Below are 24,179 nucleotides of genomic sequence, written 5' to 3'. Positions count from 1 at the left end.
ATGTTCTGGTATGCAACTCCATTTTCTGTGTGTCCCTAAACCTCTTCCTGCCAGAAGTTTGGACTGGACAATCATTGAACACATTGCCCTGTTCTTTTCATTCCCTCTGAAGCATCAGGCACTGGCCATTGCTGGAAGATATAATGCTGGGCTAAATGGACCAGTGGTCTGACACAGTGTGGTCATTCTTATGTCCTTAGTTTACTGAAGCAGGGTCTCCCAACGCTTTGTTTTTCTAAGGGCACCACCAGAAACATGCTGATTCATTAAATCTAGAAAAATAATTAGCACCAGTCATACCCCCAAAATTTCTCCCCTTGCATTTAGTACAAAAATGTTCCCTTTATTATTATTTTTTTTAATTCTTATGGATCTCTACATAAGTGAAGAGTTCCATCTTTTTTCTCCCGACAATGACCAACAAATGTACCCACTCTGTCAATTCTTCTCTTGCTCTATGATTCCCAGAGCAATGAGCCTATTGAGGTCTTTTTGCCTCCTCTTTAAGACAAAGGGAACTCTTTTGGGGACATGAATTGTTGGGCAGTGGGTTCTTTAAATTTTTTTCTGTGCTCTGTTGAGAATTTCCCTATCCCTTGGAAGATGTCCTCAAACTCTTGTTAAATCCCCCGTCCCTCTACAAAGGGTACCCTCTTGATAAGACCAAGGGCCTGACACACTTTTAACCGATAAGAGGATCTCCTCTCCCTGCTACTATTACAAATCATATGATTTTCAGTATGTTATTTACCCATACATCTCGTTCACTTATATCTTTAGTGGGGATAAGCTTACCACTGTAAGACCTGAATTTTACCCTCCAATACCTGTGGTGTTTCTTTTAGTACTAACGACACTGTTCTTGGCCACACAATGGCTTCTGCACCCACATTCAATTTAAAATTAATAAATGTCTAATTTGCTTTCAGCTTCCACTGCAACATTGTCCATTGCTCTTATGGATAATTCAGCTGAGCTAGCACTTGTCCTCTTTGTCCATGCTGTGCATAGTCTTCTGGTGTTTGCAAATTCTTGCGAAGTGATTTAGTCCATTGTATTTCTTGCATCTTTTCCTATATGCCAGAAATTGTCGTGGCTCACATTGATTGCCAGGGCTGTCCAACATCTTGACAGATGAAAGGAGACACAACAAAGTTAGTCTGTCAGAGGTTCTTAGCAATGGCCTGGGAAAAGATGCATGAGCAGCAAACCTTCCCACAGTGGCTACAGGTCCACTTGCCAGATGGAAATTGAATACTCTGTTTCCTGGCTCACCTGCGGGCCTCAGCCTGGGCTTTCTGATGGCTCTCCATAGTGGCTGTACCAGCCTTATCCTGGCTTCTCCAAACTCAGCTATTGTGGGCAGGATTTTCCCAGTTTTCAATGGGAATGCTAAATTTCTTGAGACCTTGCTTGACCTTGACACTGTATCAGAGCTTTGGCCTTCCTCTGTGTCTCAGGCAGTTGGTAAGTTGGCCATAGAGCATGGCAGATGATCTTGAGGCATGTGCTCCATGTGTCCCATCCAGCAAAGCCTGTGAATGTCTAGCATAGTGTGCATAGACTGTAGGCTGGTTCTTTCAAGGATCTCATTATTGGTGATCTATTGGTCCCAAGTAACTCCAAGGATTTTTATAAGACAATGGAGTTGGCAAATGTTCAGTCACCACTCCTGCTTGGTTGCCACAGTGTGTGTAAATCCATTCGCTGTTTTTCCTTGACTCCAACTTTGAGGTCCACATGTTTTTCTGCCTCATGATTCTTTTCATGTGGTATTTGGGATTCTCTATCATGGCTATAGTGTCAGAGCAGTGTCCATCCTCCATAAGGACTGCATAACTTTCTTTGCTTGGCAAATTTTAATTGCTCTGTCAAGAGTTTCTTCTTCCAGTAGTCCATCTCTGAGTATTTTATTCCGGATCCCAGCCACGTTCTGGCCTCTTGTCAGAGACTCAGCTCCCCAAAATTGCAAGATTGGCTCTTCAGCCTTAGATCAGTAACAAACTCTTCTATGGTTTCACCTTCTTTTTGTACTACCTGTTTAAAAATATCTCTCTCATGTTTCATTTTGATGTGAAGTGCAGTACCCATCAAATTTTTGTAGTACAGTTTCATAGTTAGCCCCTGCCTAAGTTAACTGAAAACTATTAAACATACCAAGTGCTTCAGAACTAGCTATTATCAGAAATAAGGCTACCTTCTCACTGTTATCTTTCTTGCTGGCATCCATTGCTTGCAGATATAGTATAAAGTGCTCTTTAAAGCTTCTCCAGTTATCTTCCATGTTTCAAGAGAGTTTCATTGGGTGGAGCTTTTAACTGCTCTATTCTTCCAGTCTAGGTATTTTCCTTTTTACTCCTGGTACTCTGTGATGTTCAGTGATCCTTCAGTGCTTAAGGTGCTAGAAAAAAGATCTGCTTTATTCTGTTACCTGTTTCAACTGACTGTGCATAACAACAACATGAGCTTCTACAATACCCCACTTCATATCTGGAAGTCCGGACACTAAAAGAATAGTCCCCAACACCACAGTTCTCTCCAAGGCATTTCTCACCCTAGCATGAGCACACAGTGTCTAGAATAAACTGCTGTCATTAAGATTAGGTTGGTTTTCAACACAGATGCAATGTCTTATTTCAGGTTCTAATGCAAAGTGAAGGTGACAATGAAGGTGTGATGAAGTACATACCGACCTAACCCCCCGGTGTAGAGAGCTCTATGCTGACAAGAGGGCTTCTCCCATCGACACAGCTACCACCTGTCGGAAAGGTGGAGTACCTACACTGACAGGGCAAGCATAGGTAGAGTCTTCAGAAGACAATAATATGATAAATGAACTTGGGGGTTTAAAGCTAGTGGGGAAAACTGTGGTCCCAGAATGAAATAGAAATGAAAGCCATATACCCTAGCTAACTACACAGGAATGCTCATGATCACAAACAAACAAACAAGCAAACTCCACAGAAAGCTTCCATCTTATTTTTGTAAGTATTTCCAAGCCTTAAAATACACAAATATCCTTCCACAAATTCACATCAAAGTAGCTTTTCAAATCTCCTTCAGTTTCTCAAATATTTTTTTCATCACGTACCCTGTAAGTTTTATTCCCCTTTACAGTCAGATGCCCTAAGAAACAGTATAGATTCACAAACCTATGTAGTTTAGCACTGATAGCCTCCATTAATCTTAAGCATCTTAAATCCTCTCCTGCCCACCATTTTCATTTATTACTGCAAAGTTTTCTTTCCCAAGTCCAAATAACCACATTCCCTGGTGAAATGTACACAAGAGTTTCATATTTGGTTGAACATTTCTTTAGGGCTCAATTTCATAGCACATTTCAAAGTCATATTGTTGTTCTTTTATTCACTTCATCTTGCCAAGTTCTATATAATCTTCGTTTTCTTTTCCCTTTTTGTACAGTACCTTCCCCAGCAGAGTCATTTATAGGCATACCTTAGCTTTTGCTGTTTCTAAAATTAATATTCTGATTTAGTTTCTTATAATATGTTTGGCATCTTGAATGGAAACAGCATTGCTCTATCAAATATTGCAGAGAAAAGTATTTCTTTTGAAAAACAAAGGTATATGTACTAAATTCATATTGATGCAACATTAAAATTAAGAAATCAACCACTTGCAAAAGTCAGGAATTAAGGGGGAAAGCTCATCTTTAACTCTGCCCCATTGTCCTTATCCCTTTAATATCTTGAACTACAGCATTTGCACCGAATCCTGCAAACCCTCCTTCAGTGAAACTCCTGTTGATTTCAATGGGAATTTCATGCACAGGCAGTGTCCAAGATTTGCCCCTTTGCTAATTAATAAAATACAAACAGAATTTCTTATTCAACTTTTCACATAGTAAGTTATAAAACAGATGCTATTATTGAGTCTATGCTTGATTTTAGCATCCACACAGATCCATAAAAGTGCTTCCCAAGTGCATTAGGTACCAATGGGAGCACAAATTACATTATTAGTAGTATTTGTTATTGATATAGTACCACAGGTAGGCAAACCAATTATACAGAATATCGCTCATCAACCCTTATTGGATAGTCATTTAAATAAATAGCAGTACTTCAAAAACGAGTCTTAAGATGCGTATTCTTCACTGCAAATATTTGCTTAAATATCAGTAATCAAGAGATAATCTAGCAACGGACATCTAGTTCCAATGATTTTTTTTGCTATTGTTAATTATATATGTTATTCATATTAGGCTGTTTCACCAGGACAAACTATGTGAGAAACTAAAGTTTCAATGGAACATCCATTCATTTTGTTTTTGATGTAACTTTTGGGCTCATTCCCTATTGCACTTAAAATTCTTTAATAGCTCTCGAGTCATTTAATTCTGCATAACATTGATTCTCCTATAAGAAAAGTGAAGTGGTTTCCTAGATACAAAAATTGCTAGTGGGTTAGAAATTTGATAAACCTCTTAAAAGTTTCTATAAATCTCCCAACAAGATTTTACAAACAAGATGACAAAACGAAGTAAGAGATGAACTAATATGTGAGTTGTTAATTACATAACAAACTTATGTTTGACTCTAACAGGTTTTAGAATGATTTTAGAATCAGCCTTTGATTGCAGTACAGTTCAGTTTATGAACATCATTTCCATTCTAGAAGTATAACCTGGCTAATTCTCACTTCACCAATCTGAAAACCCATAAAACAACTCATAAAAACAAAAAGTGGTCACTCCCCATTTCTCAGCAAGGATTTAATAGCAGGCTGCTGCAATGATAGATCATATTACTAAGATTTCAATATTTGTATAAAACAGAATGCAATTCACTTGCTAGACTATTACAATTGTGGAGGAAAACTGAAATTATACTTTTCAAAGTAAATGAAGAGAGTGCATTTGTAATGGAGTATCCTTACTTTTTACTATTATGTTTGTGCTTACTTTCTAATTTACAAACTGGGTTAATCTGCAATAGATGTTTTTAGTTACTAGTGTGAATTAATGAGATTCTTTTATGTTAAGTAGGGCCCTCAGAATCTAAAACCTGTTTTGCCTAAAGAAAATGTATATTTAGAACTTGCAATCTGAGTATATGTCTACATGTAGCTCCAAAATTTTTGCATCCTAATGCAATTGCACGGAGCAGATTTTTTTCCCAGCAATTTTTAAAGAGATTTAATTAATGGTATATATTTATGGACAATACAATTAAAATCTTACCTGGTCTGATAGAGAGCAGCATTTATTTGCCATTTTCATCTGCAGAAAAACAGAGATTAAAGAATAGTCAGAGTGATTAATATATTGCTGCTATCATTTGTCATATTATTTCATTTTCAAGGACATATTTAATACACATTTATATACGTTTCTATACAAAAATACAACATTAAAAGAAAATTAAGGTTGCAAAATGAAGCCCTCAAAAGTCAGGAACTGACAAAATTAAGATTGCCTATATAAATTTAGCTCTGCCCCTCATGTGACGGCGTTAAAATGCACTCTTTAAATACATATTACCTTCCTCACTTGCTCCCCAATTCAACAAAGAGTTTAAGCACTTTGAAGTTAAGAATGTGCTTAGGTGTTTTGCCTCAGTGCACAATTTGGAATGAGACAGAGATGAAGGTAGTTGTTCAATATTTCTCTTTAGTTCATTGTTCAATGTGAAGCTGCACATCTCTCTTGCTGTACAACATTCAACTGACTGCACCGAATATGGAGTTTTGTTGATTTAGACTTTTCTATGTCTCCCTGACACTTTTGATAGATTTCACTCCTTTTAAGTGAAATGTAATTACTACTATACGGCAGAAACAGAACTTAAATACAGAGAGATTAAATGACTAGTCCAAAATTGCACATGTAGACTGCAGTAGTTGTAGGGACAGAACCTAGTCTCCTGGACCTCAGTTCACTGCCCTAAGTATAAGACTCCTATAAACTAATCAACCTATTTCTCCTACAGACTGAGAAGGAAGAAAAATCATTACTGTAATTTTTATTTTATAGCAGTTGGGATGTGCTCGTGGCAAGGTTACCATAAAATCATAGAACTGGAAGGGACCTCGAGAGGTCATCTAGTCCTGTCGCCTGCACTCAAGGCAGGTCTAAGTATTATCTAGACCATTCCTGACAGGTGTTTGTCCAACCTGCACTTAAAAATCACCAATGATGGAGATTCCACAACCTCACTAGGCAATTTATTTCAGTGCTTAACCACTCTGACAGTTATGAAGTTTTTCCTAATGTCCAACCTAAACCCTTGCTGTAATTTAAGCCCATTGCTTCTTGTCCTATCCTCAGAGGTTAAGAAGAACATTTTTTTCTCCCTCCTCCTTGTAACAACCTTTTATGTACTTGAAAACTGTTATCATGTCCCCTCTCAGACTTCTCTTCTCCAGACTAAACAAACCCAATTTTTTCAATCTTCCCTCATAGGTCATGTTTTCTAGACCTTTAATCATTTTTGTTGCGCTTCTCTGGATTTTCTCCAATTTGTCCTCATCTTTCCTGAAATGTGGCACCCAGAACTAGACACAATACTCCTGTTGAGGCCTAATCAGTGCAGAGTAGAGCGGAAGAATTACTTCTCGTGTCTTCCTTACAATACTCCTGCTAATACATCCCAGAATGATGTTTGCTTCTTTTGCAACGGAGTTACATGTTGACTTTAACTTGTGATCCACTATGACCCCCAGATCCCTTTCTGCAGTACTCCTTCCTAGGCAGTCATTTCCCATTTTGTATGTGAGCAACTGATTGTTCCTTCCTAAGTGGAATACTTTGCATTTGTCTTTATTGAATTTCATCCTATTTACTTCAGACCATTTCTCCAGTTTGTCCAGATCGTTTTGAATTTTAATCCTAGCCTCCAAAACACTTGCAACCCCTCCCAGCCTGGTATCGGTCGCAAACTTTATAAGTGTACTCTCTATGCCATTATCTAAATCATTGATGAAGATATTGAACAGAACCAGATCCAGAACCGATCCCTGTGGGACCCCACTTGTTATACCCTTCCATGACTGTGAACCACTGATAACTATTCTCTGGGAATGATTTTCCAACCAGTTATGCACCCACCTTATAGTAGCTCCATCTATGTTGTATTTCCCTAGTTTGTATATGAGACGGTCATGCGAGACAGTATCAAAAGCCTTACTAAAGTCAAGATATACCACATCTACTGCTTCCTTCCATCCACAAGGCCTACCTTGCTGTCAGGTTGGTTTGACATGATTGTTCTTGACAAATCCATGCTGACTGTTATTTATCACCTTAATATATTCTAGGTGTTTGCAAATTGATTGCTTAAATTATTTGCTCCATTATCTTTCCAAGTACAGAAGTTAAGCTGACTGGTCTGTAAATCCCCGGGTTGTCCTTATTTCCCGTCTTATAGATAGGCACTATATTTGCCCTTTTCCAGTCTTCTGGAATGTCTCCCATCTTCCATAACTTTTCAAAGATAATTGCTAATGGCTCAGATATCTCCTCAATCAGCTCCTTGAGTATTTTAGGATGTATTTCATCAGGCCCTGGTGATTTGAAGACATCCAACTTGTCTAAGTAATTTTTGACTTGTTCTTTCCCTATTTTAGATTCTGATCCTATCTCATTTTCACTGGCATTCACTATGTTAGACGTCCAATCACCACCAACCTTCTTAGTGAAAACCGAAACAAAGAAGTCATTAAGCATCTCTGCCATTTTCACATATTTTGATATTGTCTTTCCTCCCCTCATTGAATAACGGGCCTACTCTGTCCTTGGTCTTCCTCTTGCTTCTAATGTATTTGTAAAATACATTAGATCAGTACCATGGATCAGTACTGTGGACAACAGCCTCATTCATGACACACCATACAATTAGTACAATGAATAAGAAAGGATTCTTTGGACCCTAGCCCAGTTCACTAGCCAAAGAGTGAAGTGATACAGGGAACCTGGAGAAAACAAATAAGTGATCCTATAATTACTATATTGTCATCCATTCACTTTGGGGAAGTTCACGGTTGCACATGCAACCTTATCTTTGTCACTTCCTGACTTCTGAGTGCTTCCTTTTGCAACCTCTATTTTTAATGTAGTTTTTTTTTCTGTATGGAATTAATGTTTATAAAAAAAAATAAAGAAGCAGAGAAATTCCATCATGTGCTACAGGGATGTATACATTTTTATTCAGCAGAGGCACTAGTTAAAATATAATAAAATAATAGCTGCTGAATATCATTTTAATGAGTAGTTTGACTAAATTTGTCCACTTTAATAAAATGAAATAAATGAGCTTCTGTTCCAACTCAATGTTTCCTTTATTTATAATGCAATCCTTCAACTTTTTGTGGGTGTTGGGATTAGGGGTGAGGAAGCCTCTAGTTGTCTACTCTCATGTGCTACTACTTTCTAGACAGCAGCAGAACACTGTGTAATTTATAAGGTGCAATCCATGAGGCAGAAATCTTTGCCTTATTCCATGTGCGATTTTTATGGGTTATAGCAGTAGTCAGGATTTTTTCATGGACCTGCCTTAATCCACATCCACCACACCTAGTGTGGGTAGGAAAGCAAGATTCCTTGGCTTCTGTCTCCATTCATATGCAGTTTCACAGATCATATTCCATAATCCTCTGCCTAGTACTCCTGAAATTTCATTGTGCTTTGTTTGGCACACTTGTGCATTTATTGAAAACATGAAATGTTATCTACTCAATGGGAGTTTCACCTTACTCTCTATATACATACATATAAACCGTCGGTGGAATTTTGGGTTATATAATGTTATCACTTTTCACCCAATATACAGGCATAAAGGACAATTTTTTAAACTCATCCAACTCATATCCAGTGTTCACTGATCAGATGAAAGATACATCCATGATCTAGGAATTATGTCCCTATTCTGAGGCCAAATTTTAAGTTTATTTAATCTTCTACCGAGGCTTTAGGGCTGTTTAATAAAATGATACAGAAACAATGGTTTTCAAAGCAATTTTTGATTTAATTTTATAAAAGAGAACATATTAATTTTAGGTAAAAGAGGTACAATATTGAGAAAAGTGTAAGTACTTTGAAATGGGCCTCTATAGTAGAAACACACAGGCAACCAGGTGTTGCCAGGTGTGCTGCCAATAATACCCTTATCCTGATGCTCTGTGCTGTGTTTAGGATAATAGCAATTAAGAGCTGTGAGAAGAGTTAATAAAAATCACAAGTGATTTAATACATGGCTAACTGTATACTATGGCGAGAATGCAGGGGACTGGACCAGATGACCTCTCGAGGTCCCTTCCAGTCCTACAAGATATGATTAATTCTGAGCTATTCTACAGAACTCCCTCCCAAAAACTCTCCAGTTTAACAGTATTGTCAACTCAGCCTACAGGAGACCCTTTGACTATACAAATTGAGAGAGAAGTGGATGGAGGTCAGGTTCCTTCTTATGCTGCTAGCTCAGCATAGTCTCAGTTCCCCTGTTGGCTCCTGTTCCTTCTCTCCCCTTAGGGGCTACAGGATGTGTTGGGGAGCAGAGTACTATAAAGAGATCAGAGCAGAGCATCTTTCTCCCCCTCGAAGGGGGTGCTTTGAGAAATCAGAGCAGCTCTGTTCTCCTCTGCTTCCTTCTTCTTCCAAACCTAAATATCCAGCATGTGGGGCAAAAGGGAAGGGGATGAAGCACAGAGTGCCACACTGATGGAAAGGATAATGGGAAATGCAAAAGAACTTGGGAAATGGGATGGGGAGAGGACTTCTTCAGGAAAACTGCAGCATGTGTTCTGTTTGTAAATATGACAGTTACTATCAGGCTTTTCACATGAAGCTCATTATGTATTGTGCAGTAATTAGTAGTGCTGAAAGAGTCAATTTATTCTCCTCCTCCATATCCTGTTCTTCCCCACCATGACCCTTTAGTTCCTCTTCCATGCCCCTCCTCTGCATCTTTCTCCTCAGAAATAACTGTCTGCACAGTAGCATCAGAACAATTCAGACACGTGCTATTGGTAGACACACTGACATTCCCAGGTATCTTCCTGTGGCTAGATAACAGCTGACTTCCTCTGTACTCAAAGATAACATTGCCACCCCAGGTCCCCTGACAGCCTGACTTTGCTGAAAACGTTTCTGTAAATTAGGTCACTGCTTTGCAACTAGCAGAAGTTCCTGATTGTGATGAAAGACCTATGCTGGTATTGCCGATATTAATATTGTCTCCTGGCATCAGTGTGGCATCTAAATAGATCCTTTTTGGTTGAACTCTCACTCTGCTGTATGTACTGATGACCAGTAAAGTATATTCCAAACAGAGCAATGCTTAATTTTCAGGCTTGTTGAGATGTTTCCCAGACTGCAGGTCTGACACAGCCTGTTAAGGGAATTTGATCATATCCTTCCCAGTGAGGAAAGGGAATGTACATGCACATCAGATGTACTATTGTGTTACTCTGGTGATCAGTAACAGAAGGTTGGTGGAGATATGAAATATTGTGGTATATAGCAGGGGTGGCCAAACCGTGACTTGCAAACCACATGCAGCCCTTTTACAGTTAAAGGCCAGCTCCCGGAGCCCACCATGCCCCCCTTCTCTGCCTAACAGATTGGTGGGGAGGGGAGCTCGGTGCTTCTGCCCTCTGGCAGGGTGGTGGTGTTCAGGTGCCTCCCATGGGGCAGAAGCCTCAAGGCCTACTACCTTGCTGCAGGGCAAAAACCCAAGCCCTGGCAGGTGTGCCCCATAGGGCTGAAGCCGCGAGCCCCAGCATTACAAACTTTATTTTTAAATTTACAGCAATATGTTAATTCTGATACAAGCACCTTTTTACCAGAGACCACACTAGGGGATTGTAATGCTTTAGCTACATCACTTTCTAAACTCATTATAGCAGTAGAAAAACTGCATATAGACCAGCCCTAAATTACACTGCTTTAGTTACAAAGTTTCTCTTCACATATTTCCAAAACAAGTAATGCAAACTTCTGAAACCAGATTTCAAGCATACTTTAACTGCAAGAATTTAAAAAGAATACATTTAGGCCTCATCCAAAACTCAATGAAGTCAATGAAAAGACTTTTCCGATTGGGCCCTACAAATTTTTTGAAAGTAATAAAAAGTCACCTTGAGATTCTGTGTTCTCTATTATATAATAAGGTTGTATTTTCTTGGAGACTTCAAGGTAAAGTGTTATGCTACTACAATTTCGTTTCTTCCCCCTCATTCTTTTGTTTTACATATTATACCTTATATACAAATTATTATACTATGCTTGGGAAATTAAAAATAACTTAAATATAGCTAATTCAGGAAAATATGCAGAAAGTAACGTACATTTTGAAGTGTCAAATCAGAGATGTTAGTTGATAATGCTCTCAGCCAGTCAGCACACTCCTGCGCTGTATAAAACTGAAGTATCCCGGTACTAACTCCATCGAGTGCAAGCACTTCAAATGCATTAGATCTGCAGTAAAAAGAAATATGTGTATAACAAAGTTTTCATAAACAATCCAATAGTTCTCAATCTTCATCTGATCTTTAGAACTTTTTAAAAGTTTCATTTTGCAAAATTACAAACAGAGAGAAAAGCAACAGAAAAGGGGAATAATAATCTACTACAGCATCAGGAAACACAGACACAGTAAATGGTTTATCTTTATCAAAGTTTACATGTTTTGATTAATTATTCACTTATTGTTGTATACTTATATGTATATAATCACTAAGCTTAAGATATTTCATTAAGGATGCATCAATTAAATCTAAGTAAACAATTGTGCAACCTCTTTCCACCAAAATAAATGTTTGATACTCTAAACACTTACAACATGAATCACAAAGCAAATATCTTCATCTATTTTTAATTTCTTGAAGTGCTAAGAAGTGAAAATCCGAATACTTTATATTTCTTCAAAGGGTCTCAATATGAGCACCCAAAAATTGAGGCACCCCAAATCACTAGCCACCGTTGAAAATATAGACCAGACTAAACATGTTACATTCTTCTCTACCTAGGAGACTGTGTTCACAAACAAAGTAGCTATTTGGCTGATAAAGCTTGTGTGTCACTGCTTTACACTGAGTAGATATTGTGACATTACCAAGACTTATAAGAACTTTACATACCCACTTTAAATCACTCTACAAAAGCCCATGACACTCATCTCTGACTCAAACTAAAGATAAAAACCTCAATGCAACGTGAAAGTCTCCACTTCAACAGATGAGTCAACTTACAGAATTTTACCTACTTTGGGATGACAAAGTATTCTTGACCAGAAAGTAACAATCACTGAACACATCACACTTAAATGATATAACTGATGGACCTGTAATTTATGCTGCCCAGTAGAAGAGACTGAAGACCTTCAGATCTTGAAAGACTTGTACTGCATGATTACCCCCAAAGAACTCAGGTCAGAGATAGCATCATTGGCTCTGAGAGGCCACATATCCACACATCTCTAATATGTCTATCACTGTAGCATACTAGCATTTCTTCTTTAGGTCTGTCAGGAGGATCAAGTTGAGAGAGTCTAATCTTTTATGTCTGTGTTTTAGGGAAAGTTGAATTGAATGAGAAAGACCATATTTCTGTTTTGTGTAGGTGGCACAGGGAAAACAGTGGTGCTGCAGATGTGGAGAAAAGTCTTGGAAGAAGGATATATTTGCCCTTTAGTATTTAACATTTTTAATGTTAATTGCCACAGCTCTCTGTCTCTATAGTTATGCAGTTCAACTATTATTGATCTCAGGCACATGCCATCCTTGCCAAAATATCAGAGTCTGCTCTTTTTATTTGAATCTGTCCCCTTTTCCTGGATTTCAAGTATTTGTAGCCAGAAAAAGAACTCCACGAGATCTTGGCTTTCTGTTCCCTCGGGCAGTCCAATTATCCTTATCTTGTTGTGTCTATTACCTTTTTCATTATCTTCATTATTTTCTCCCAGATCATAACTTTATTTTCTAATGACTGCAAGCATTTCTGCACAGTAATGTTTGAGCCCTGCACTGTAACCACCAGCTGTTCTCTACCCTCAAGCTGCTCCCAAAGGCTATCCACTCTCACTGTGAAATTAATAAGTGATTGCTGCCAGGTATTTTGCATTTCTTCAATGTTAAAAGCTAATGCTTGTGCTAAGTTGGGAATGATTGCAGCTTCCATCTTGACAATTAATTCTCTTGTCTCAGTCAAAGTAACTGTTGAGCAGTAAAGAATATAGAACATGGATATGGAAAGAGGAGCCAGAGAAGAAATCAAGGTGAAAAGGAGGGGAAAATGTGTTTTTTTGCTTTTCAGTTATTTTGCAAAACACTTCAAGAGTCTGATGAGTACAGTACAATTATTTTCATAAAATTAGATCCACTTAGAGGCAGTGTGGCCTAGTGAACAGAGCACTGGACAGGGATTCAGGAGACATGGGTACTATTCCTGACTCTGCCACTGGTCTGCTAGGCAGGTAACTTCACCACACTATGTCTCATTTCCCCCATCTGTAAACTGGAGATAATGATATTTACCACCCATTGTAAAGCACTTTGAGATCTACTGATGAAAACTGTATAAAAGTACTGGATATTATTATTAGATAGGAGATTACAGAAAGAGAAGGACAGAGAGAACATAATCAGAGGTATGAATATTCATTTCCCAAATTAATATTTCCCAACTGAGCTTGTATTAATTAGATGCAAAATGGTCACTGCGGCTACTTGTCTTCCCCAGATTTAAAGGACCAACAACCATAAAGAGAAAGGCTCATCTGAACTCAGCTTCAGCAGTCACTGGGAAACCAGCTGTTAGGGAAAGGTCTGAATTCCAACCCCTCTGAAGGCCAGGGATCTCAGTAGATGGCATCCCAAGGTTTTTAAGGCTGGTGCCTGCTGTGTTTGAAATAGTCATGTCCTTTGGATTTACTCTAATATTATGTTTCCTTAATACACATCTGAATGCTTGTCTAACAGCAGCCATTTCCTCCATTTAAAGTTTTCCACTACACAATTACAAATAGGCAGACAGACTAGATTAACCTGGGGTCCTGTTCAGTGGTCAAGCCAGTTTTCTTTGCTGTGTTTTGATATCAGATTTCGGTGCCTCCTTTGCTTATAACAATATCTAGAAACTTGGTCCTATTAGTGTATGTAGCTTTTGACTGAATTTTTATTTACATCAGTGTGGGTTATAACAGGATTAGAATGGGAGTTTCCAGAGAAGCTTTCTAGTAGGGTCTCTGTATTACTTCATCTCTCCATAAATGAAAGTTAAAATCTGCTGATTTTTTGGTAATCTGAATTAATTGCATCACTTCATAATTCTGGGAAATGACCAAGGATGCTTGTTTGCCATGGCTAATGACGGATATATCATGATGGCGTCAAAACACAAATATGATTTTATAGAAAAATATTGATCACATTATTGCAAACAAAATATATTTTATTTTAAAATAAAAGTGTTTTCAATCATTTAATAATACTAACTAATAGTTTAAAGCCACTCAAAGATTCAGGTCACTTCCTATACTCTGTATTTCAGTACTCTGAACATGTCAAAAGTCATAGAAAAAGTTCACTCAGTAACGGATTGGCTTGGGTAGATATTTCATAGGGGAAATCTTTTTTTATTATTTGTTTTGTTACCAAAGTCATGGTGTAATATACAGCCATTGTACTGTGGCCTGGAACACATACTAAATCTTCACCTGTCAGAGTAAGGAAAATTGGTCTCAGAACCCAAAAGAGAGAACCTGATGAGGGTCTATTTCTGGTCTTCAGTTAAAGGTGAGATTATTGAAAATTGGTTATTTCAAATAGAACCAGTAACTCAATGGACACAGAGCAGTCGGGGCAACCCTACAAAAGTGTAGTGTGTGGGACCTGATTTTTTTCTTCATCAGTATTGTTTTTAAAGTTAAAGATTGACTCAGCAGTTGAATTCACTCATTTTGTATGCTCTTCCTTCTTGTTCTCACTATTTCCGATTGCCACATATAAACATCACGCAGAGGGCACAATTAAAGTGTCTTCCTTTGTACTGGGAGCAATGATGTTACTGGTATGAGTACCTATTCCTTTCAGTTATAATGGGGGTATATCATTAGTAATAGTTTACTTACCAGTTACAAGGCAAAAAGTAGTTTTCTAACTATGCCCACCATATGAGAAGTTTTCTATAATCTACTGAACCATCATCTGATAAATGAGATGAATTTTCATTTTTTAAGTGAGTGATGTGGGAGAGTATTTTTTGTGTGTCAGATACATGAAAGAGTAAAGGCATATAAAAGATGTAAATACTTTTAGAACTGGAAAGCATACACATATGTGCTTGTTGTTCACTTAGGTCAGTATTTTTCTGATGAATGTTTGACATTAATCCTCAATCCTTTTACAATCAAATTGTTCAATTAAATCTAAGTGTGGTAAGTGTTGGGTGTCTACAGGTTGAATGACGTGTAAATAATAAGAGCCAATACATAGAAAAAATATCAAAATAATACTTAGTCCCAGTTTGGTTCCCCCTGAGAACAGGGACTACCTGAAAATGCAAAGACTGAAAGATGGCATATTTAGTATATCACATTGCTACCGCATTCTGTAGGATGCAGCTATGTCTACTAGAAGTGAGCTTTGTGGTGGCATGTGAATAGAGTGTGTTTATTTCTCTGTGTGTTCTGTAATAATAACATATTGTATTTGGCTATAACTACCAGTTATACAAATTAGGGCCCGAAATCTGCAAAAACAGTAGTCTCACTGAACTCAGTAGAAATGTTCTGGTACTTAAACTTAAACATGTGCAGAAGCCTTTGCAGAATCAGATCATAAGCCAAAACAAAATTGTCAATGCTTGTTTGGAAAGTGTAAGATGATTGCTGAAATTAAATTAAAAACTTATATACAGAAAATCAGATGAGATTTGGTTTCTTTCACCTTATTGAATCAATTGGCAAAAAAGATGTCAGTACAGTTAAGTAAACATTAACTTTACAAAATCAATGCATTTATTTATAGTTTATTCGGAATCATTAGGATGATTGGGATCACATGCTATTTCTTAATAGCTTCTTCAGCACAATGGGAACATGTGGGAGAGGTAAAAGTCTTCAGTAATAAACCATCCTGCTCCATTCTATTTAAGTCTTTGTGGGCACACTGCATTTATCTTAATGATGGCTTTACGGCTGACTTGGTAGGTCAACGCCTTCAATCTCAAGGTATAAAACGTGTGTCTCTAGATATTCCCTGACCCATAAAATGGCTAGTAAAATCTAGATTTAGATAATAATTACCAGCCTGCCCTGTCAGTTTGGTGCCAGTTCAGGTACAATTTCATCTCCTGCCCTATAGGCATTTTGGCAGCAGGACAGTCTACAACCTGTGAAAAATGAATTGCATTAATCTGTGTCACTGCCACAGTAAGCCCCATGTACTTTATGGTTAAATTATGGACAGATGATTACTTGTTAAAGACTTTCAATTCTCCATGTAACGTGCATGCATAACTCCTGTTACTACTTATTGGACTTAAACATGTGTGCCTGGGAAAAACAGACTTCTAACCTGACAATGCATGACAGATTTACTGCATCCCTCTCCATAGTTCTGCTTTAAAATTTCCAAACTAAAGGGTTTTTGAAGGGACATTTTGACAATGCTGGCATAGATTGTCTACACAGTTTATTATTATTGTGCTAAAGCACAGTTATTTTTAACATAATATGAAGCAGAGAAATGTTCTTTTCTATGATAAACTTCTACAAACAAACTGACGAACTATAATGCCAAGAACGTTATTCATAAATTTTTCTTTTTTGCGGGAGAGAAGTTTAAAATCTAAAACAGTCAGCTCCTTCCAGATTCACTCTTTATATTTTAAAGACTGATTTATAGTAATTGCACTGGGAAGCAAGCAGGTCTGCCAGGGCCCCGAATCCTTTTTAGTCCTCTTCTTCAGGAGGCCACAGATCCTGATGCATTCCCTGAGGATGGTGGGAAGGAGTTGGTCTGCTGACCAGGGCCCTCCTTAGGATTTATGAGGCCCTATGAAGTATTATTAAACTGGTGCCCCTATGCCCAACGGCAGCCCGGGCTTGCAGCCGGGGGGAGGGGGAGGAAGAGGCAGCAAAGGATAGCAAGATGCCCGGCCCGCCTCAGGGTTACGGAGAGTCACAGTTCCCCGCAGAGACCCACGTAACCTCTCCTTCACACAGAATGGACATGGTACCTAATTAAAAGCACTAAACTTGGGAATAGAAGATGTCAGTCACAGGTTTTTTGATATGCCCTGAAGTTTGTCAGAGATTTATTTGCACAAACTTTGTAGTAAGGGTGAATCAACTGTCTTGCTGAATACAACATTAAATATTATGGAATACATGCTGCAGCTTTTCTCTCTTTTACATTTTCTTAATCAGTATTTCTAAGCTGATTTTATATTTTAAATGTACTCTTAAGCCTTCATAAAGTAATCATTCCAGATTGCTACATATTTAACTCACTGAAACAAAGACATTATTTTAAATTAATCAGTCACAGGAGTTTAGAGTGTTCATACCAATGTGCATTGCTTTTAGAAAAAGGGAACACTAATTTTACTTTGTGTGATCTACATAAAATAGACATGTTTATGAAATTTCACCAACTTTAAAAAATATGTTTCCAAAGATTTTAGGCATAACAAGGGATTTTATATCTTACTAAGGTACTGATTTTGCTGGACGGTTCGCTTAAAACTAGTTCATCGGATAGTCAGAAATAAAGAAAGGGAAAGACTTTGTCCAGCTATTTGGAAGGAAAGGGGTGTTGTTCCTTTAAGGGCTCTCTTCAAGGGGGAGGGCGGGTGAAAGGCAAAAGGGATGGACAGACAAGACAGGAAGACTTTGGAAGGACATTTTTTTTTTACTATAGTAATTAAAATTAAAATGTGTATTTTAGATAAGGGTGATCTTTTGAAGGATTTATTTAAAAAACTATGTCTGAAGATTCAAGCATAAAAGGCTAAAGATGAATATTCAGATTGTGCATCTAAAAATGCAAGGAATTTTTAGAGATGTGATTTTATAATCTTCACCAACTCACTAATGAAATATTAAATTTTTTTAAAGCAAATTTTAAACTAAGGTCCTGTAGACTAACATGTTCTGAGTAAATACTACAATAATGCACAACTGGTTTTGTCAGTAAATTCAGAAACTGGCCATATATACCTGGGGTTTGGCTAATGCCTGTTAAATGTCTTCATTAACACTTGAATGGCTCTTTAACAGTTTCAATGTTGTGCTAATAGGTCTGGCAGGCTGGAAGGCTTTTTCACTTTTAAGTTATTAGATCCCCTCTGGAGTAAGAGTCACCAGGTTGCCTACCTTCATGCCTCCAGCTTCCACCCGGGACACACCACAGGATCCATCGTCTACAGCCAAGCTCTGAGGTACAACCGCATCTGCTCCAACCCTTCAGACAGAGACCAACACCTACAAGATCTTCACCAAGCATTCTCAAAACTCCAATACCCACACAAGGAAATAAAGAAATAAATCAACAGAGCCAGACGTGTACCCAGAAGCCTCCTGCTACAAGACAGGCCCAAAAAAGAAACCAACAGAACTCCACTGGCCATCACCTACAGTCCTCAGCTTAAACCTCTCCAACGCATCATCAGTGATCTACAACCCATCCTGGACAATGATCCCTCACTTTCACAGACCTTGGGAGGCAGGTCAGTCCTCGTCCACAGACAACCCGCCAACCTTAAGCATATTCTCACCAGCAACCACGCACCGCACCATAACAACTCTAACTCAGGAACCAACCCATGCAACAAACCTCGATGCCAACTCTGCCCACATATCTACACCAGCAACACCATCACAGGATCTAACCAGATCAGCTACAACATCACCGGCTCATTCACCTACATGTTCACCAATGTTATATATGCCATCATGTGCCAGCAATGCCCCTCTGCTATGTACATTGGCCAAACTGGACAGTCACTATGCAAGAGGATAAATGGACACAAGTCAGATATCAGGAATGGCAATATACAAAAACCTGTAGGAGAACACTTCAACCTCCCTGGCCACACAATAGCAGATGTAAAGGTAACCATCTTACAGCAAAAAACTTCAGGACCAGACTCCAAAGAGAAACTGCTGAGCTCCAGTTCATTTGCAAATTTGACACCATCAGATCAGGATTAAACAAAGACTATGAATGGCTATCCAACTACAGAAGCAGTTTCTCCTCCCTTGGTGTTCACACCTCAACTGCTAGCAGAGCACCTCACCCTCCCTGATTGAACTAACCTCGTTATCTCCATACTGATTTATACCTGCCTCTGGAGATTTCCATTACTTGCATCTGAAGAAGTGAGGTTCTTACCTACGAAAGCTTATGCTCCCAATACTTCTGTTAGTCTCAAAGGTGCCACAGGACCCTCTGTTGCTTTTTACAGGTTGCAGCAGCTAGCTGTGGGAGCCTGCAGGAAGGGTCAGAACAGGGATAGGAAAGCCGGGACGGTGGACACTAAGACCCAGTGGTGCCCCAAATTTTCAGGCAGTCACATATGCTGCATATGCCTAAGGACAGCCCTGCTGCTGGCCAGGGCCTCTTAAGGATGATCCTGCCAAAACAATGTTGTCCTTGGTGCACTCCCAAATGATGATGGTGGTAGGAATGTGTAGATCCAGATATGAGCTGGTTGAATCATTTGCTGAAAATATTTTAACTGCAAATTTAATCCTTTACTTGGTTTGTAAGTGAACCTTGTTTACAACATATTCATTGGTACATTCACTGAATAGCATGGACAAGCAATTTTCAGCCTCTGGGCTGTTCATTTAAACTATTCATTCGTTGTTATTCATGATGTGTGATTTTAGCTATGTTATTTATATGTAACTGTGGTATTTGAACCTCTCACAGACTTTACGTACTGTGACCTCACAATCTCTTTATTGGAGGGTTAGCAGAGGCATGCAAAGTCCCTGGAATAATTACATTTAATAAAAGCTTTTTGTTACTGGAAGAGGGCATAGAAGAGGGTACAGCTGAAGCTCCTCTCCTGCTGCTGGTGCAGCTTTGCTCTCCACCCATGGCAATTTGTTTCAGAGATACCTCTTGAGACTGTGGTGCAGCCTCACACTGGAGATGCTCTCTGTGGATGTGTCAAGAAACTCCGACTCATGCTGCCAGGCAGCACAGTAACTTTGTTGCGGTATTTATCTTCCTAACATCCAGGTGACATAGAAATTTATTTTTACCATCTCCATTTTACAGATGGGGACCTGAAGCAGAGAGACACTAAGGCTCAGATCCTCAAAGGTTTTTAGGTGCTAACTACTACTGATCTCAGTGAAAGCTAAGGGCTGATCTACCTGTCAGAATCTTGGCCTAAGTGTCTTGTAAGGCAGCCTGTAGTGGAGAAGGGAGCAGCACTTGGGTCTCCCAAGTCCCAGGCTATTGTCCTAACCACCGGACCATCCTTTTTGTTTAGGTGAATAGTCATGCATGGCTCATGGTTATGGCTCTACTCACTGACTAGATGACTGAAACTTTTGAAACAAGAGAATCGTCAATAGAGCATATTGCACTTTTGATACATGTTGTCAAATGAATCATTCAGGATAAAATTCCTCAGACTTAGAATTCACAGACATTTTCATCAATATCTGGCAATCATTCTCATTCACAATGCAGACTCCCAGAAAAGAAATGTGTAAAGCCACGACCTTATCCTGTCCCACATCCCCTCTTAATAATCATTTCTGCTGAGAGGAATACAGAACACTGACAGTCGATAACAGCTAGGCAGGTGACAAGTTAGATTATGCACACAGCTAGTATATAAAAAACTGCTTTATTATTCCTACCTCTTTTTCTCCCTGACTCCTATCTGTTTGTTTGTTTCATCCACCTGCTGTATGTTATCATTATACAAAGGTTACAAGATCTTTTAGGTAGGGACTAGATGCATAAAAGAAGTTAGGTGTTGTAACACTGAGAATCATAGCACCTAACTTTTACATGCCCATTAAATCACTGCGATTCACAAAGCCTGAATTAGGTGCCAAGGCTCGTGAACTAAAAAAAATGGAGAGAAATAGGGTTGTGATTCATATAAGCCAGCATACTAGGTGGGAAGCCGTGTAAGCTTGCCAATGGGAGATGGTAACAAGAGGGATGTGTCCTAAGCCTCATCTCTCTCATGGAGATAGTTGCCTAAATCTGGGTTGCAAGGAGATACCTATCTCTGCTTGTTATTCTCAGCTGTGAACCCTCTCCTGGAGTTAGGCGCCTATGCCATTTTTCCCAAGAAGCCAAGAGGAGGAGATTGTGGTGCCCACCGTATAACTTTTAGCCCAGTGGTTAGAGCAATCCCTGGGATGTGGGAGACCCAGTTTCTCCACACACCCCTGACGCTGCCAGAGGGGGAGAAAGTCACAGTATAAAATGGTGGCATCTTATTCATCAAACCTCTTCTCTATGTTTAACCTGACTCAGATTGACTTGTTTTAATGAAAAAAGTCACTCTTCTGTCTATTTTGCTTCTGTCAGCATTGCAGAGTCTAATGCAGCTAAGAAAGATAAAAGGGTTCTCTTCATTACTGTACATCATTCTAAGAGATTTAAATTAGCTGCAGAGGTTAGGGTTCCAAAATGTGTTCACAGTAAGCACTACCTGAAAATAATTGAAGTGAAAGATGAGAAATGCACTAGGTGATTCTGTCCCTCTCCCAGTCAGTGCAAGGTATTGTCAGCTATGTATTGAAATGTATCCTAACACACTCTTACTGTTTTCTCTGAAGATACAGCATTGGCTGAGTTCCTGCTTTTAGCAGTAGTACTTTTTCACAGGGCAGGTGGGATCTCCCTTGGTACTCAAGGGTTTTTGGCTGTTTTCCATCCTCCAACCTTCCCCTTAGAGTTGGGAAATGAAACATTTGTTTTCAATTACTGACTTTCTGGTCATGACATCCATATGCCAGGATAGGTATAACTCACAGTGAATGGTGTTGTGTGATTTGAATTGGCTGCCTGTTGATTTCTAGATATTATTCACGCTATTGTTTATTAACGTATAAAGTGTGGAAGAACTTGGCACTCACGTACACCAGAGACCAGCTAGGTCTGAATTTGTTGATCTGCAAATGATTTTCTGTAGTCTTTAGGGAGAGTACAGAATGGTGAATTTTTAAATCAATTCTTCAGTTGATATGTGGACAGGATAAGCTACAGAATTAGTTGGTTTTGTAAGAATTGTGCTATATACAATTTTGTGAGAAGTGCCTAGAGGATGAGATATGTGCCTTTCAGGTATGCATATATTAAAATAAGTAAATATTTCTAGCACAGTTTAACAGGGTGTTCTGAGGAAGGTATATGGCTTCTCACAATCCTAATCAAGCAGCAAGACAACATGGGATTCATCATTCTGAGGGAACATGTGACTGCAGGCTACAAAATAAGATTTGCTGAGATGAGGAAGCAAGATATCTAAGGTAGCTCCTGTTCCCCAGTAAGAAAGAGACCAGAGAATAGGCTGCACTTATTGTGGGGTCTTTCTACAGAGAGAAAGAGAGAGATTGATCCCTGGCTAATATAAAATGTCCTATCAAACCAAGGCACAGTGGTGAGGGGAAGCTGAGGCAGTCACTGCATCCCAATGGGACACAGTGAGAACTCCATGCTGAACTACTGATTTTTGGAGGTTAGGGAGCACTTTGTTTTCTGTTCCCGATAAACATTAGATGAAGTGAAGTGAAGCAGAACATATTAGATGACACAGCGGCACTGGCAAGTTGCTTTGTATGTGAAACCTGTATTTCCTGTATTTATTTCACATTTTACACTAGGCATCAGTGTAACCTACCAGTGCCTCACAGGATCAACAGCCTTTGAAAGCTAGGGGATTTCCCTTCTGCCTTGTGCTACAAGTGCAAGACCCAGGAGTAGGAACCATTTGAATGATATCTACAGGAAAGTAATTTCCCCTTTAACTCCATTAAACAATGCGAGGCCAACACCACCAGGGGTTCTTTATTGCCAACAGAATGTTTAACTAAATTCCATTAGCTAAGTTCCACCGCAAGATGGACTAGGCATTAAAGAAAATGGTCTGAAAATGTTCCTGTTTATTTTCTGAAAGTGTACTGCTTCTTTATTTGCAGTATACAAAAAGCATTTTTCTTCAGTTTTCCCAGATGGTGTGTTGCACTGGGTTACTGATGTCATATTTCCTCAATCATGTTTATCCTAGCAAACAGCACACCCTAACAAGTCTGAGGCAGCAGTACAGTGCATTAGAATTTGGTATATTGCCAGCAAGCAGAACAAAAGGTGAAACAATTCTTCCCCCTCTTAAAAACAAAAACACCATACTGCCTGTGATCAGTTAAGAACAGTAATATTGGCATGAAAAATCCTCAGACACCATTATTATTTCAAATCCAAATTAACCAATTGTTTTGCCAATGTGATAATTTGAAAACACTCTGATATTCATAGGATGGGAAATACTGTGCATCAACTGGGGATGTTTTCTCAGCTATATGGGTGGTACCATTTACTGACCCCCCGATCTTTCACCAATTCTGTAGATTTCTTATAATGATATAACAATAACATTGATACAGAGTAATGAAGAGACCACATTGACACCAAGTGACTTAGTTGATAGCATTTTTTCTCATCTTTAGGTTGACAGTGCCTACTATCCTACTTTGGATTAGTGTATCTGCCTACAGTGCCGAATACGGCAGATACACTAATCCAAAAAGTCTACATGTTGATTTGAATGATATTATTTTGTTAACTGGTCCTCATTCATGTAGAAATTTAGTATCCTATACACTAAATATAACACATTCCTAGTGAATCTCTTTTAAATTAAACTAGACCAGATGTTAAAATATTCAAAGCCAACTCGGCAAATCAACATATTGAGTTAAATGTTGAGAGAAGTCATTTGAGAACACCAAGGAAGTATTACTAAAAGTAATGGGATAGATAAAGGAAAGTGTAGGATGATTAACAAGGAAAATATCCCAACAGGTGTTTCAGAACTAGAGTTGATTGGATAATGAAAAATCATATTTGCAAAGATATTTGTGACTAAATGGATGATCTTGCTTCAAGAAGAATAGTGGCACAGGTTATTCATTATTCTTGAATTACTATCATTTGTTTATTCCAGTAGCACCTCAGGG

At 38.6% G+C, this 24,179-nt stretch overlaps 1 protein-coding gene across 1 annotated transcript in view; it reads right to left on the bottom strand.

Moving 5' to 3' along the window:
- Positions 1-24,179, bottom strand: part of SNTG2 (syntrophin gamma 2) — a 247,329-nt gene that overhangs the window by 98,005 nt on the left and 125,145 nt on the right. The window contains exons 10-11 of the mRNA XM_034766904.1: positions 11,305-11,434; positions 5,204-5,242 (exon numbers count right to left, since the gene is read on the bottom strand). Coding sequence (XP_034622795.1) covers positions 5,204-5,242; positions 11,305-11,434 — 169 coding nt within the window. The remainder of the gene's footprint in view (positions 1-5,203; positions 5,243-11,304; positions 11,435-24,179) is intronic.

Source organism: Trachemys scripta, chromosome 3 (genome assembly GCF_013100865.1).
Source record: "Trachemys scripta elegans isolate TJP31775 chromosome 3, CAS_Tse_1.0, whole genome shotgun sequence".
Lineage (NCBI taxonomy): Eukaryota > Metazoa > Chordata > Testudines > Emydidae > Trachemys > Trachemys scripta.
The sequence above is the reverse complement of the archived record's forward strand: the minus strand, read 5'-3'. Positions and strand labels throughout refer to the sequence as shown.